This window comes from Macrosteles quadrilineatus, unplaced genomic scaffold (assembly GCF_028750875.1).
Source record: "Macrosteles quadrilineatus isolate MER2022 unplaced genomic scaffold, UCM_ALF_1.0 Scaffold_3__2_contigs__length_128488019, whole genome shotgun sequence".
Classification (NCBI taxonomy): domain Eukaryota; kingdom Metazoa; phylum Arthropoda; class Insecta; order Hemiptera; family Cicadellidae; genus Macrosteles; species Macrosteles quadrilineatus.
This window is the reverse complement of record NW_026542596.1, coordinates 63,426,301-63,441,344: the sequence shown is the minus strand read 5'-3', so window position 1 is coordinate 63,441,344 and position 15,044 is coordinate 63,426,301. Positions and strand designations below refer to the sequence as shown.

General features: G+C 35.7%; 1 protein-coding gene across 1 annotated transcript in view; it reads left to right on the top strand.

Annotated features, from left to right (window-relative positions):
- The first annotated feature begins 3,777 nt into the window (after nucleotides 1–3,777).
- Nucleotides 3,778–15,044, top strand: part of LOC128989253 (Fanconi anemia group M protein-like) — a 38,865-nt gene continuing 27,598 nt past the window's right edge. Inside the window, exons 1-8 of the mRNA XM_054411128.1 lie at nucleotides 3,778–3,853; nucleotides 7,548–7,653; nucleotides 8,059–8,190; nucleotides 8,393–8,580; nucleotides 9,434–9,601; nucleotides 10,763–10,944; nucleotides 11,789–11,878; nucleotides 13,707–13,853. Coding sequence (XP_054267103.1) covers nucleotides 7,574–7,653; nucleotides 8,059–8,190; nucleotides 8,393–8,580; nucleotides 9,434–9,601; nucleotides 10,763–10,944; nucleotides 11,789–11,878; nucleotides 13,707–13,853 — 987 coding nt within the window. The 5' untranslated portion in view covers nucleotides 3,778–3,853; nucleotides 7,548–7,573. The remainder of the gene's footprint in view (nucleotides 3,854–7,547; nucleotides 7,654–8,058; nucleotides 8,191–8,392; nucleotides 8,581–9,433; nucleotides 9,602–10,762; nucleotides 10,945–11,788; nucleotides 11,879–13,706; nucleotides 13,854–15,044) is intronic.

Below are 15,044 nucleotides of genomic sequence, written 5' to 3'. Positions count from 1 at the left end.
AGAGCTTCATCACTTCTTGGCTTCATTTTTCGAACAACAAAGGACATCAGGAACCCTCTCACACTTATAATCCTCTACAAGACTTTGGTACGTCCCGTGATGGAATACTGCTCTGTTGTCTGGTCTCCATATCAGTCTTTGCACATCGATATGCTAGATAAGATACAAAAAAGATTTTTAGACTGATTGGTCTCAGACTGGGGTACCACTTTCAGGATGTCCCTATTATCACCCTGGAGAAATACTATGATTTGCAACCACTCAGTGTGAGAAGGAGATGTTACGACCTGCAGTTTCTCTTCAAACTCGTGAATGGTATCATCGACTGCGCATCTTTGCTGAATAATATAGAATTCTCTGCCCCTAGAGGAACCAGATCCAATGATCCAAATCGTTATTCGCCAGAGGGTTCCAAGCAAGAAATTACTCCTACCATCACGTGATGTCCAGGTTTCTGAGGTTGGGTGGAGAGGCTTCGACTCACATCGACTTCTTCGGGCTTTCCTCTTCCTCATTCAAGAAGGACGCCTCAAGATATTTACTTGAGGGAACATCTTAAAAGAATTTTCCTGCCTTCCTGTGGGAACAAGTGATGTGTAGTGCCAAAAAAGGTTCAAAGGTTCAAAAAAACTATGGATGGTGATAGATGGTACTTATTCAAATATAATATTATTCCTTGGTGAAAACTCTTAATATGTGAAGCTACATGGCATTATTTCATGACAGACGTATTGATAACTTTTCTCTTCTGTTTAGTGCGGTGTTTACTACATTTATTTATTTACTTTTTGTTTTGTAAATTATTCAAATTTATAGGTTACAAACAAAACAAATCTGTATACTGTCATTCATTCATTTATTACTGTCTTACTTAAAATTATTGTTTTGTTTTAATGTTTGCATTTTGGTGTAAGTGACAAGTAAGTATCCCATGTCCCATAACTATATCTTATTAGAGTAAGTTAGTTGTCAACTGTCGTTAGGCTATCACAACAATCTGTATACTGTCATTCATTCATTTATTACTGTCTTACTTAAAATTATTGTTTTGTTTTAATGTTTGCATTTTGGTGTAAGTGACAAGTAAGTATCCCATGTCCCATAACTATATCTTATTAGAGTAGTTGTCAACTGACGTCAGGCCATCACAACAATTAATTTGCTTGCAGGTAAAGTTAGGGCCTCCATTCAATTTCAAATAACACTCTAGAGTAAGCCATTTGATCTAAATACATTGTTTTATATAGCTAGCTGATGGATGAAAGTGGTTGTGTCATGTATTTTCTATCCATCTAGCCTACAATGGCGAACATTTTTTGATATGGTTTCAAGACACTGTTGCAATCGTAAGCTGTATACTGTCACTCGCCTTTGGCTCGCTAGGCCCCCTTTTTTGGTTGGGGGTAAATAGAAATGGGCCATGGCTCAACACCTGAGCCAAATTTCTGATCTTTAGCTAATCTAGAAGTGGGTAAAATTGATTTAGACCGATGCACCTGTAGGAATAACATTGGGGGGGGGGGATTCTAATTTTCGTGGGGGGAGTTATATTTGTAAAATGTTACTTTTCGAAAAGGGCGCAATATCAACAATCATGCCAAATTTCAGATATCCAGTTAATCTAGAAATGGGTAAACGAGATTTAGACTTATGCACCTGTAAGAATAACATTAGGGGGGGATTTAATATTTGGGGGGGGGGTTGAAAATACGACGCCCACAGGCCCCCTTTTTTGGTTGGGGGTAAATACAAATGGGCCATGGCGCAAGACCTACAATTGAGCCAAATTTCAGATCTTTAGCTAATCTAGAAGTGGGTAAAATTGATTTAGATTGATGCACCTTTAGGAATAACATTGGGGGGGATTCTATATTTCGTGGGGGGGGGGGAGTTATATTTGTAAAATTTCACTTTTCGGAAAGGGCGCAAGATCTACAATCATGCCAAATTTCAGATCTAGTCATTCTAGAAATGGGTAAACGTGATTTATAGAATTATGCACCTGTAAGAATAACATTGGGGGGGATTTAATATTTGGGGGGGGGGTTGTAAATACGATAGGGGGATAGAACCTTAAGTAAACCAGAGTAAATCTATAGCATGAACGGACCATGGGAACGGGGATTTATGGTGGTTTTTATGGGGTAAATGTTATTCTCCATAAGAATAACATGGGGCTCGTAAAAACTTTCAAATTTTGACATTAAACCTAAGTTTTGGGGTCAAGGAGTAAAGTTACGAAAAACACGTAATGTGTAAAATTTAAAGTAAAGTAAGGAGAATACAAAGCAAATACAAGCCTACAGAAGAATACAAGAGAATACAAGCCTACAATGGCGAACATTTTTTGATATGGTTTCAAGACACTGTTGCAATCGTAAGCTGTATACTTCATTCATTCATTTATTACTGTCTTACTTAAAATTGTTGTTTTGTTTTAATGTTTGCATTTTGGTGTAAGTGACAAGTAAGTATCCCATGTCCCATAACTATATCTTATTAGAGTAGTTGTCAACTGTCGTCAGGCTATCACAACAATTAATTTGCTTGCAGGTAAAGTTAGGGCCTCCATTCAATTTCAAATAACACTCTAGAGTAAGCCATTTGATCTAAATACATTGTTTTATATAGCTAGCTGATGGATGAAAGTGGTTGTGTCATGTATTTTCTATCCATCTAGCCTACAATGGCGAACATTTTTTGATATGGTTTCAAGACACTGTTGCAATCGTAAGCTGTATACTGTCACTCGCCTTTGGCTCGCTAGGCCCCCTTTTTTGGTTGGGGGTAAATAGAAATGGGCCATGGCTCAACACCTGAGCCAAATTTCTGATCTTTAGCTAATCTAGAAGTGGGTAAAATTGATTTAGACCGATGCACCTGTAGGAATAACATTGGGGGGGGGGGATTCTAATTTTCGTGGGGGGGAGTTATATTTGTAAAATGTTACTTTTCAAAAAGGGCGCAATATCAACAATCATGCCAAATTTCAGATATCCAGTTAATCTAGAAATGGGTAAACGAGATTTAGACTTATGCACCTGTAAGAATAACATTAGGGGGGGATTTAATATTTGGGGGGGGGTGTTGAAAATACGACGCCCACAGGCCCCCTTTTTTGGTTGGGGGTAAATACAAATGGGCCATGGCGCAAGACCTACAATTGAGCCAAATTTCAGATCTTTAGCTAATCTAGAAGTGGGTAAAATTGATTTAGATTGATGCACCTTTAGGAATAACATTGGGGGGGATTCTATATTTCGTGGGGGGGGGGGAGTTATATTTGTAAAATTTCACTTTTCGGAAAGGGCGCAAGATCTACAATCATGCCAAATTTCAGATCTAGTCATTCTAGAAATGGGTAAACGTGATTTATAGAATTATGCACCTGTAAGAATAACATTGGGGGGGATTTAATATTTGGGGGGGGGGTTGTAAATACGATAGGGGGATAGAACCTTAAGTAAACCAGAGTAAATCTATAGCATGAACGGACCATGGGAACGGGGATTTATGGTGGTTTTTATGGGGTAAATGTTATTCTCCATAAGAATAACATGGGGCTCGTAAAAACTTTCAAATTTTGACATTAAACCTAAGTTTTGGGGTCAAGGAGTAAAGTTACGAAAAACACGTAATGTGTAAAATTTAAAGTAAAGTAAGGAGAATACAAAGCAAATACAAGCCTACAAAAGAATACAAGAGAATACAAGCCTACAATGGCGAACATTTTTTGATATGGTTTCAAGACACTGTTGCAATCGTAAGCTGTATACTTCATTCATTCATTTATTACTGTCTTACTTAAAATTGTTGTTTTGTTTTAATGTTTGCATTTTGGTGTAAGTGACAAGTAAGTATCCCATGTCCCATAACTATATCTTATTAGAGTAGTTGTCAACTGTCGTCAGGCTATCACAACAATTAATTTGCTTGCAGGTAAAGTTAGGGCCTCCATTCAATTTCAAATAACACTCTAGAGTAAGCCATTTGATCTAAATACATTGTTTTATATAGCTAGCTGATGGATGAAAGTGGTTGTGTCATGTATTTTCTATCCATCTAGCCTACAATGGCGAACATTTTTTGATATGGTTTCAAGACACTGTTGCAATCGTAAGCTGTATACTGTCACTCGCCTTTGGCTCGCTAGGCCCCCTTTTTTGGTTGGGGGTAAATAGAAATGGGCCATGGCTCAACACCTGAGCCAAATTTCTGATCTTTAGCTAATCTAGAAGTGGGTAAAATTGATTTAGACCGATGCACCTGTAGGAATAACATTGGGGGGGGGGGGATTCTAATTTTCGTGGGGGGGAGTTATATTTGTAAAATGTTACTTTTCGAAAAGGGCGCAAGATCAACAATCATGCCAAATTTCAGATATCCAGTTAATCTAGAAATGGGTAAACGAGATTTAGACTTATGCACCTGTAAGAATAACATTAGGGGGGGATTTAATATTTGGGGGGGGGGTTGAAAATACGACGCCCACAGGCCCCCTTTTTTGGTTGGGGGTAAATACAAATGGGCCATGGCGCAAGACCTACAATTGAGCCAAATTACAGATCTTTAGCTAATCTAGAAGTGGGTAAAATTGATTTAGATTGATGCACCTTTAGGAATAACATTGGGGGGGATTCTATATTTCGTGGGGGGGGGGAGTTATATTTGTAAAATTTCACTTTTCGGAAAGGGCGCAAGATCTACAATCATGCCAAATTTCAGATCTAGTCATTCTAGAAATGGGTAAACGTGATTTAGAATTATGCACCTGTAAGAATAACATTGGGGGGGATTTAATATTTGGGGGGGGGGGGGTTGTAAATACGATAGGGGGATAGAACCTTAAGTAAACCAGAGTAAATCTATAGCATGAACGGACCATGGGAACGGGGATTTATGGTGGTTTTTATGGGGTAAATGTTATTCTCCATAGGAATAACATGGGGCTCGTAAAAACTTTCAAATTTTGACATTAAACCTAAGTTTTGGGGTCAAGGAGTAAAGTTACGAAAAACACGTAATGTGTAAAATTTAAAGTAAAGTAAGGAGAATACAAAGCAAATACAAGCCTACAGAAGAATACAAGAGAATACAAGACTACAATGGCGAACATTTTTTGATGTGGTTTCAAGACACTGTTGCAATCGTAAGCTGTATACTTCATTCATTCATTTATTACTGTCTTACTTAAAATTATTGTTTTGTTTTAATGTTTGTATTTTGGTGTAAGTGACAAGTAAGTATCCCATGTCCCATAACTATATCTTATTAGAGTAGTTGTCAACTGTCGTCAGGCTATCACAACAATTAATTTGCTTGCAGGTAAAGTTAAAAGTTAGGGCCTCATTCAATTTCAAATAAAACTCTAGAGTAAGCCATTTGATCTAAATACATTGTTTTATATAGCTAGCTGATGGATGAAAGTGGTTGTGTCATGTATTTTCTATCCATCTAGCCTACAATGGCGAACATTTTTTGATATGGTTTCAAGACACTGTTGCAATCGTAAGCTGTATACCTAGTTTAGAGTTTACTAAGTAGCCTAATCCTAAGGTTGTGTTTAACCTAAAAAAATATGTATGCCTTGGCATAATTAATTAATGCTTGGTGAAACTGGGTCAAGCTGTCCTTCAGTAAGTGATCTTTATATAAAATGTTAAAACATTATCAACAATAGGCCTACTAGTTAAGGTATTGCTAGCCTAGTGCTTATCGTCTCTGACTATGGTGCGCAGGGTTGTCACCTCTCCCGGTTCTGTCGGGACAGTCCCGGTTTCGGTCCCTTGTGCCTGTATTTAGCCAAAGTTAATCCGAGTGGAGGGAGGTCTGTCCCGATTTGTCCCTAACCAAAGGTGGTAACCTGACGGTGCGGGAGGGACGGGTTCGATTCCGGCCCATCCACAATACTTGGGTTTGTACCAATTTCCCTTGAAAGTGTAGCCTATGTTGAACTACAAGTAAACATAAAATGCTGTCAGTTTATTGGCACAAAACTTATTAACATAGTGGGGCCACAGTTTGCAATAATACAATTTACTTTGCTATTTCCTTATTGTTTGGACACAGGGCAGAATTTTGAGAATACAGGCTTCACATGTGGTGCAGGCTCTGGGATCCTCTGGGGTTTGGGGAATATGGAATTCCCCTCTCCCCATTATAATTGCAGGGGGGTCTGGCTTTCCCCCAGGAAAATTTTGAGGAAAAGAGGGCGAAATGAAGATTTTTATAGGGATTTTGTGTCAAAAGTTCATTTTTTTCTGTCCTTAATATTTAATAATAATATTAATGCTTCGCCATTTGTTTGTTAGGCTAGGCATACATAGTTGATAATACATTAGAAACCTTTAGCCTAATATCGTTAAGGTTTTAACTTGGGTTATTTAAGGTCAAGCTTACCCACAAAAGTAACATAGCCCAACTATTTTGCATTGGAAAGTCAATAAGAAAAGCAAAATCCAATATTTAGTAGCCTACTGTATTTAGATAGGGTAGTCTTTTATTGAGGAGGCCTATGTAGGCCCTACAATGATGCAGTGGGATAGGAACCCGTAAGAACAACGTTCTCTCCACTTTTTCCAATCATCTTTTAAAGTAACTTGCGACCAGTGATTTTTCCGAGTCATAACTCAAGAATGGGTGTATAAGTTTTTATGATTTTAAATAGAGTTTGAATTGTTAAGTTATATCCCTTTTGCAATCTCGGTGATCTTCTTCTTTGCATCACACGATTGTAGGGTCATCATCATCTTCTGGTATCGCCTCAATAGCACACAGCACATTTTAAATTTTAAAAATAGTTTAAATTGAAGAATTTCAATCTTTATATTTTTTCAACAACTTTAACGAATGGCTATCATATCACACTATTAATATTCACTGTAGATGTTAGCCTCTGGATTGCCAAATAATATTAAAAAGGTTCAGATACCTGCTATTAAGCAATCCAATCTTGTTGTGAATACAACTAGTTTCAGCTCCTTGTGGAGCCATCATCAGGCTGTACAAGGACGTTTTTCTTTCTTCATATGAAGAGCGTCATATTATGCAACATGAAAATAAATAAAAACATTTAAACACGACACAAACACAAATACAAAACATTTATGGTTACAACTGATCAGTTAAGAAAACGGACGACACTAACCCGGCTGAGTTTGAGTCCAGAGTGTCAAAAGTCTCAAAAGAGTCTTAAACATTTTAAATTTTAAAGAAAAAAAAACCTTAAGGCTACCCTATAGGAAAAGATAGTCAGAAAGTAAAAATTTTTAGGTTTTTTTTTTGTTTTTGATTACTACCGTACCTCAATTGTCATTTGACAGGTTTGTTGAATTGACAATTCTTTAACAACAAATTGAAATTTAAGAGTGAGGTAACTTGATTTCACCAGGTAATATTTTTTGCCTAGGTAGTTCTTTACAGTTTGTGAGTAGGATGTATTTACTGTAATTGGTTCAAGTTTGTTTAGTAGGCTTTAAAATGTATACCTATGTTTTCTATCTATTTTGTCTAACCATTGAAAATTTTAAATAAAATCCTCATTTCAGATCACTAGCCTAGTTCTGTTATATGGATGGATACACAGTTAAATAAACTACTTCAAGATGAAAGTGAAGATGATATACTTGCTAGAATCCAAGAAGAAAGTCTCAGGTAAAGACACATCTCAGTTCTCTTGTCGAAGAGAAAATGAACAAATAAGTTAGTACCTATATTCTTTATATTATATTTGAACAAAAGTTTGTTCTTTTAGGGAAATTGTCATTAGGGATTAGCCATTACCATACTCTTTTTCGCAAGACTTTAGGTCTGCTTTAACGTACATTTTTGTTTTTGGATTCCCAGAAGCCATAAGCTTAGTTTTCTCGATTTATTATGTACCGTATACCTAGGTAAGTTAGGCCTTTAGTACTCTAGTAAATTACCTGGATTCAGAGTATCTGGATGAACCAATCAAATAAACATTACGTAATTGAGTGAGTTTGCAAACTAGTGTGATTCGACCATGGAAAGCCTAGCCTAAGTTTCTTTTTAATCAAGCCTTGTGTTATTTTTCAGATATTTTAATGAGGTTGAACTTCCCAGAAGAGCAGCCGAGCAAAAGGAAAAAGAAAAGAATGAGGTGATTGTTCCCAAGCAGCCAGATGTTTTCCAACCGCAACCTCATTGTTCAAAACAGGAAGATCAGTGGTCAGTAAACGTTTTAAATGTTCCTAATGTCATAAACAGCATAATTAACCCCCAGTCTGGTTTTCAAAGGTGCCAATCTTTATGAATTAAAACTTAAGCCACAACTTTAACCTTTTGGACTGAACATACTCAAATGAACCATTCAGGTAGCCTACTTTTAATTTTTTAAACAAATTATACCCAATAAGCGGATGTTTTCCAGTAATGCGTCATTCACACCTACACCAGCAACGGATGTGTTCTACCAAGCTCCAGGTCAAGGTGCTGACGGGTTCCATTTAGCGGCTGGCGAGACTTACGTCTACCCGACCAACTATCCTGTGAGGCAGTACCAGAAAACCATCATCCATTCGGCTCTCTTCCACAACACCCTCGTCAGTCTGCCAACTGGTAAAGTGTAAACTGGTAATCTACTACTGTAATGGCACATGCGATTTGCAAAAACATTAAGAAAATAAAGTACTGAAAGTTTTAGTTTACTGTGTGTCTACGATTCCTGAATATCCCCGATCTCCTGGAACAGTACCTTATAGTTTGGTCTCGGATGTTCTTGAAAACCGACGAAATCTTTTTATGTAGGCCTATCCCTAGATTTTGTAATTTGACAATGTTCAATATTTTTACCAAGCAAGTAATACATTTTCTGAACCATGAGAATTTTCTCTGCTGATGTATTAAGTTTTTACGCTGAGATTTTGGGCATAATAAGTGAGGTTCATCTAATTTCTTGTTACTACCAACTGTGATGTGTAGTGTCGACAAACCAACATCTTTTGTTAGCTAACAACAGTGTGTACTGATGTAATATGTAAATATTTCATTTTACTGTAACAAGTTCAAACCGGACCAAATTCACCGATGTGATATGATGCTTAATTTACTTATATTTCCACATATAAAGTAACTTATCCCTGAAAATGACTTAATAACGTCCCAAATATCCCAAAAAACCTTTTTGTATGGCAGGGGCTGATGATACCCTGATCGAGCTTTTTAGAATTCAGAATCAGGCAGACCTTCGGTTGTCAATAGCTAAGTAAGTTTGTAACATTTAAAAGAAATATAGTTTACTGTTTAAATTTAAAACCTTACCATCTTTCACAATAAAAACTATTTTTTACGTCACATTTCTGAAAAGTTTACAATTTCTGAGTTGCTTGGAGTTATTTCAGTCCAAGTTTATTTTAAATAAATACTTAAACTTGAAATACATATGGTTCCTGCATGGTTTGGGATGCCGCAGGTCTAGGAAAGACGTTCATCGCTGCCGTAGTCATGTACAACTTCTACCGATGGTTTCCGCAGGGCAAGATTGTGTTTATGGCCCCAACGAGGCCGCTGGTGGCTCAACAGATACGAGCATGCCATGATATCATGGCCATTCCCATAAAGGACACGATAGAAATGACTGGTGAGCACGTAGGGATTGTAGAAAAAAGTTTTGCACTGTTGAGTATAAAAAAAAATAAAGTATTTGAGGTAAGTTCTCTCCGACGAGAAATTAGTTTATTACTTTATTTTGATATAGAGTTTCTCACCAATAGGTTGCTATTTTTGAATTAATATACCAGATGCATCGAAGGGTTGAAACTCCACATAATAGTACTATTGAATTTTCTTTAAAAATCAGTTTCATTTGCAAAAATACCACATCAAATAAATTTTGGATATTTCATGAAAAATTGATGTAATTAAAGAGATTGGGTAGTGGTAGATCACAATGGCTATGCATTATTTTATCATGCTAGCAAACTTTTGTTGCTCATTGTGTTTTTATTTTAAAGGTCCCCCATTTTCTCTGAATAGTTAAAATAATAATGAGACTGGGGGGGAGGGGGTAGTGTCACTTTGTCACTACTTGTGTTGGTGTCCAACAACAGTAACATCTTTGTGGGACACCCCATATGCCTTTAAACCTTTTTTTTTTACTAAAATTTGGTGTTTGGCCAAAAAAAGCCATTTTAAGCTAATGTTATTTTTTTAATCTGTTGTTTAGATTGGATCAAGTAAACTGTTTAAACAACATATATTCTTAAAGAACCTTCATTCTCGAGAGTGTATTTGATTCAAAAGTTATATGTAATGTAATTGTAGATACCGTATTTAATTTTACTTAGGAATTAAGGCTTCCACTGTCACTAGCACTGACATTACAAACTTGGTCTTCAGGGTCTGACCGTGTCACAGACATAAATTTATAACTAAAAGCAGACATTTTGCCTTTGTTACCGATGGATTAATTTTACAACCTAACCATTATTTATAGGCTAAGGTAAAATACCTTGTATTTGTTAACAAATACTCAATATCCACTAAAACAACCTTATCATCTTCCATGAAATCAGCCTACAAATAAGTTAAAGGTCAATAACCGCAAACTGCTTTTTGCTCATTGTTCCAACTAAGTTGTTCATAGAATGGTTATAGTCTTCCGTAATCATATTTCAAGTGATTTTGTCTATGTTTCAACAAACAGAATTTAAATACAATCAGCATTGGCTACCAAAACAAAATAGTAATAACATATAAAAGTGTTAAGCCCAAAATGTTGACAATTGTTTCCATTCTGCAGGTGCCATGCATGCCACTGACCGTCTGCAGCATTGGAAGTCCAAGAGAGTGTTTTTCTTGACTCCGCAAGTCATGGCCAATGACCTACGAACCAAAGCTTGCCCCCCTGCTTGTGGAGCAGCCTTTAAATGTGTTGTTATTGACGAAGCTCACCGAGCCACCAAGGAGTACTCTTATTGCCATGTAAGCTTATGTTTGTGTAGTAATTGTTGTTGAATAGTTGAATAGGCCTATAGTGTCAAAATTTTACTTGTACTTGAATTCATCTAGAGATAGTTGAAGTTGAGTAACATTTTTGTGTCATCAAAAGTAAAGATTTTGTGTTACGTAAATGTGTGTTAATCTGATTTTAAAAGCTCTGTATCAAAGTCATCCGAGAGGGCGTAGTAGGCAATTTGTCGAATGGCGTTGTTGGCCAAGTGATAAAAAACTAACTTTCAAGCGACGTGAGGCCATGTTTGTCAAGTTTATTTGATTTATTTATTCATTCCAACGGCATATCACCAATTTCAATGTGGAGATACAATGACCATGTGGTAATAATGTTATAAAAAAATTTAGATCTAAATTGATTCAACATTTCAAAAACAACATCAGTGACAGGAAAAATAAATCCAAACATGACTAGAGAAGCAATGCAGCAATTAAACATGACATAAACTATGAGAACAATTACAATGGAAACATCCAATGATAGTAACAATATGTAACAACTATACAATGAAAAACTAACAAAAACAGAAACAATGATGTAAAACATTACAATGACAATGGTAACATCCAATGACAACAGTAACAATAGATAGCTCAACCATGGCAAAATAAACAAAAAACAAAAATGGAGGTGTGAAAATTAACAAATACCAATTGTGAGTTATTGCAATGCGAGTGTAAGGTGGTCCTACGAAAATTGAATTGCAAGTACTTTGGTGATCTTTCAGTTGATGCCTGGTAAGACATCAAATTAAGGTTAGCTTTCTGTTGAAATTTAGTATTGATAATATAGAATTCATTATACATTTTTCAGGTCATCAAAGAACTAGAGACAGCTGGTGCAATCTTTCGAGTTGTAGCTTTATCTGCTACCCCAGGATCAAATATTAAAGCTGTGGTTGAAGTAAGTAATCATTTTTTTACTGTACAATTTTACCATAATACAAGCTGCTATACCCGTGCTTTGCAACGGGAAGAAAATGTTACCTAGAGAGCTATTAAAGTGGTGCTGATGTGCGTTTTAAAATACAGCAACTCTATGATTTAGTTTGAAAATATAAACTGATTTAAAAGCGTAACCCTATTTACTTTCAAACCCCTACTTTTGATGTAATAGATCCATAAGAATATGACAACATACCTTAGTGTAGCATTGCATCAATAATTGAAGCAATTATTGCTTCATATTGATGACTCATGAATGACATGTTTTACCAAAATTCTTCAATAGTCAACCCTCTTCACATGTAGCTTACTATATAAATTGAAAAATGAAACTTTGAGCAATACTTAACAAAACGTATACAACCTCACTTTAAAACCAAACATAACCCTCCTCAATCTACATAAAGCATCACAAACATCTATTTCAAGTAAATAAACAAACACCAGTTCATTGTACTGACCAGCTGTTTCATTCGTTTCATTAACTAAATTAAAATTAAATCATTTAAACATTGGAAGCATGCCAGGCGTAGCTCTTTGGAAATCAGCCTGTGGGGCAGAACCCTTAGGAAATTTGTTCATGTCAATACTTTTCGGCAAATGTACACACTCTAAGCTTCATTTTGATATGCCATATGCCTATATTTTTATTTGGTAAATGACCTTAACCGTTTACATAAAATTTGATTGTATCACTTTAATAATATAATATATTGCATATGATATTGGTTTCTCTGATAATTTTTTCTGGATTACAATCTTAGCTTTAATTTAAAAAGTTTAGTCTTGAAACAAATAAATTAGCTTGTAAATTGGCTTGACAATCACATCCCATATTGGGAGATGACCAGAAAAATATAATTTCATGGTGCCTCTGGATCACTAAATTCAAGCTACATTGTTTAGGTTACCTTGCTTTGTCAAGTGATATTTTTTTAAGTAGTACACCATAGGTGGGCCGGACAGATAGCGAACTGCACAAGGATTTGTTGCGCATCTAAGAGGAGGTTGCTTTCCAAGCGGCCGACCTGTAGTTAGTTTTTAGTAGTTTTAGACTTCTGAAGGAGTCCATCATCAGTTGTGATAAAAACATCAGGTAATTTATCCGATTTGGCTAGATACGTCGTTGACATTGAAAACAAACATATACATCCATGTATGATTATAAAGTGGTGTAACAGTTGAGAGATAAATAAATAAACTCACATAACACAATCACATGACAAAAATACAGAAAACGATTATAATACTGTAAAAACTGGCCAGTCTTATCACTGGGGACACATGCAGTTACGCCGGTAGCCAAATCTGATAGATGACCTGATGTTTTTATCACACTTGATGATGGACTCCTCCAGAAGTCCGAACCTATAGCAGTGTGCTACTAAAATAGCATATTTCCTATATAGGAAGTTCGCTAAAAGGATCACTCGACAAAGCAATGTAACCTAAACCATTTAGCAAAATAAAATAACCGTACAACTTTAGCTTCACTAAATTGTATTGAGGTATCTTCACGCTTGAGAGTTTATTGAACTGATAATGAATAAATGCTGAGTGGTAAAAACAGTGAGATTACTTCTAACTTCCAGCTTTGTATCTAGGCCTCTTATGTTGGGTTAAAAAAAAAAACACCCTTATGTATTGGGAATATTAGTGCCCAGCTACTCATCCTATTTGTTCAAGCGTTTGCCTGTTTGTTTGATTATTCTAACATACAATTTGTGTTCATAATCAATGAGGCTATTCTGTTATGTTATGTTTACCGATCACCACTCTGTCCGCAGGTTGTACAGAATCTGAGGATCGCAATGTTGGAGCTACGAGGGGAAGATTCGACCGATGTCACTCCATACACACACGCTAAACAAGTTGAACCCATCTCTCTCACTCTCTCTAAGAATATCATAGATTTCCGAGAGCAATACTTACTTGTGAGTATCCCTGTATGTTACTCAAAATATGTAATATTTAAATTTATGTTTTTAATGTGAGTTTAAGAGGAGACAAAACACTGGGAATACGGTTTAGAATTTATTTGTTATAATCTATATAATTAATACGCTACATGAAACTTTGTCGGTTGAACTCTTCTGCCATTTCTTAACCGATTTTATCCATTGACGTCTCATTGGAAAGAGCGTGTCGCGTAGACGTGCAAACTGGCCTTACATTTTTGAAAACGTCCCTTGGGCTCTGTCCCAGTGGCTTTTAAAGTTCCCATGTTATCGTTATGAGGAACATAATTGTTTCAAATTCAAATTCAAATTCAAATAGTTTATTGCCATTAAGTATACATGTCATACAATAGGCCAGGTCAATGGAGATAATATACAATTCAAAGTACAATGTACAGAGTCAAGTGTAAATAGATGAACATGCTATACTAATAAACTAATAATACTGGGTTTTTGTACAAAAGTATTTGAGATGTATTGATAATGATGATAATAATACTGTTTATAGTTAAGCAAACAAGTTGGGTAAGTGCCTATAACAAAATAATTAAGGCTAAAATTGGCAGTAAGATACAGCTTAAAACTAAATAACAATAAATTTTTAAATAAAGTTCACAGAAATAACATTATAATGAAAGACTATTATATCACAGTTCATGAAACCATTATTACATACTTTAGAAACAATACCCTACTTAACAATTAGAATTTTACAGAAAATCATCATGTTTGAAAGATAAAAATTCCTCGATAGAGTAGATAACCTTTCTGTTCAAAAAATCGGTCAATACATTTTTCAGTGACTTAATAGGCAAGTTGCGTACATTTTCAGGGAGGGCATTGAAAAGTTTAAGTTGTAAATATTTATAGCTGCGTTGTGTTGAGGCCAGTCTTAATGATGGTAACTCTAAATTATTCCTTAGTCTGGTGTAATGATTGTGAGTTAATGAGCGAGATGAGAATTGTTCAATATTTGTTTTTACAAAAATGATATTCTGCAAAATGTACACACTTGGTAAAGTAAGAATTTTGTATTCAGGAAAAAAGGTCTTACAACTAACTCTACTTTTTATGCCAGCTAGGATACGGATTGCTTTTTTCTGTTTTTTAAAAACGTTAACTGCCCCACTACACTGCCCCACAAAATTACCCCATAAACTAAGTGAC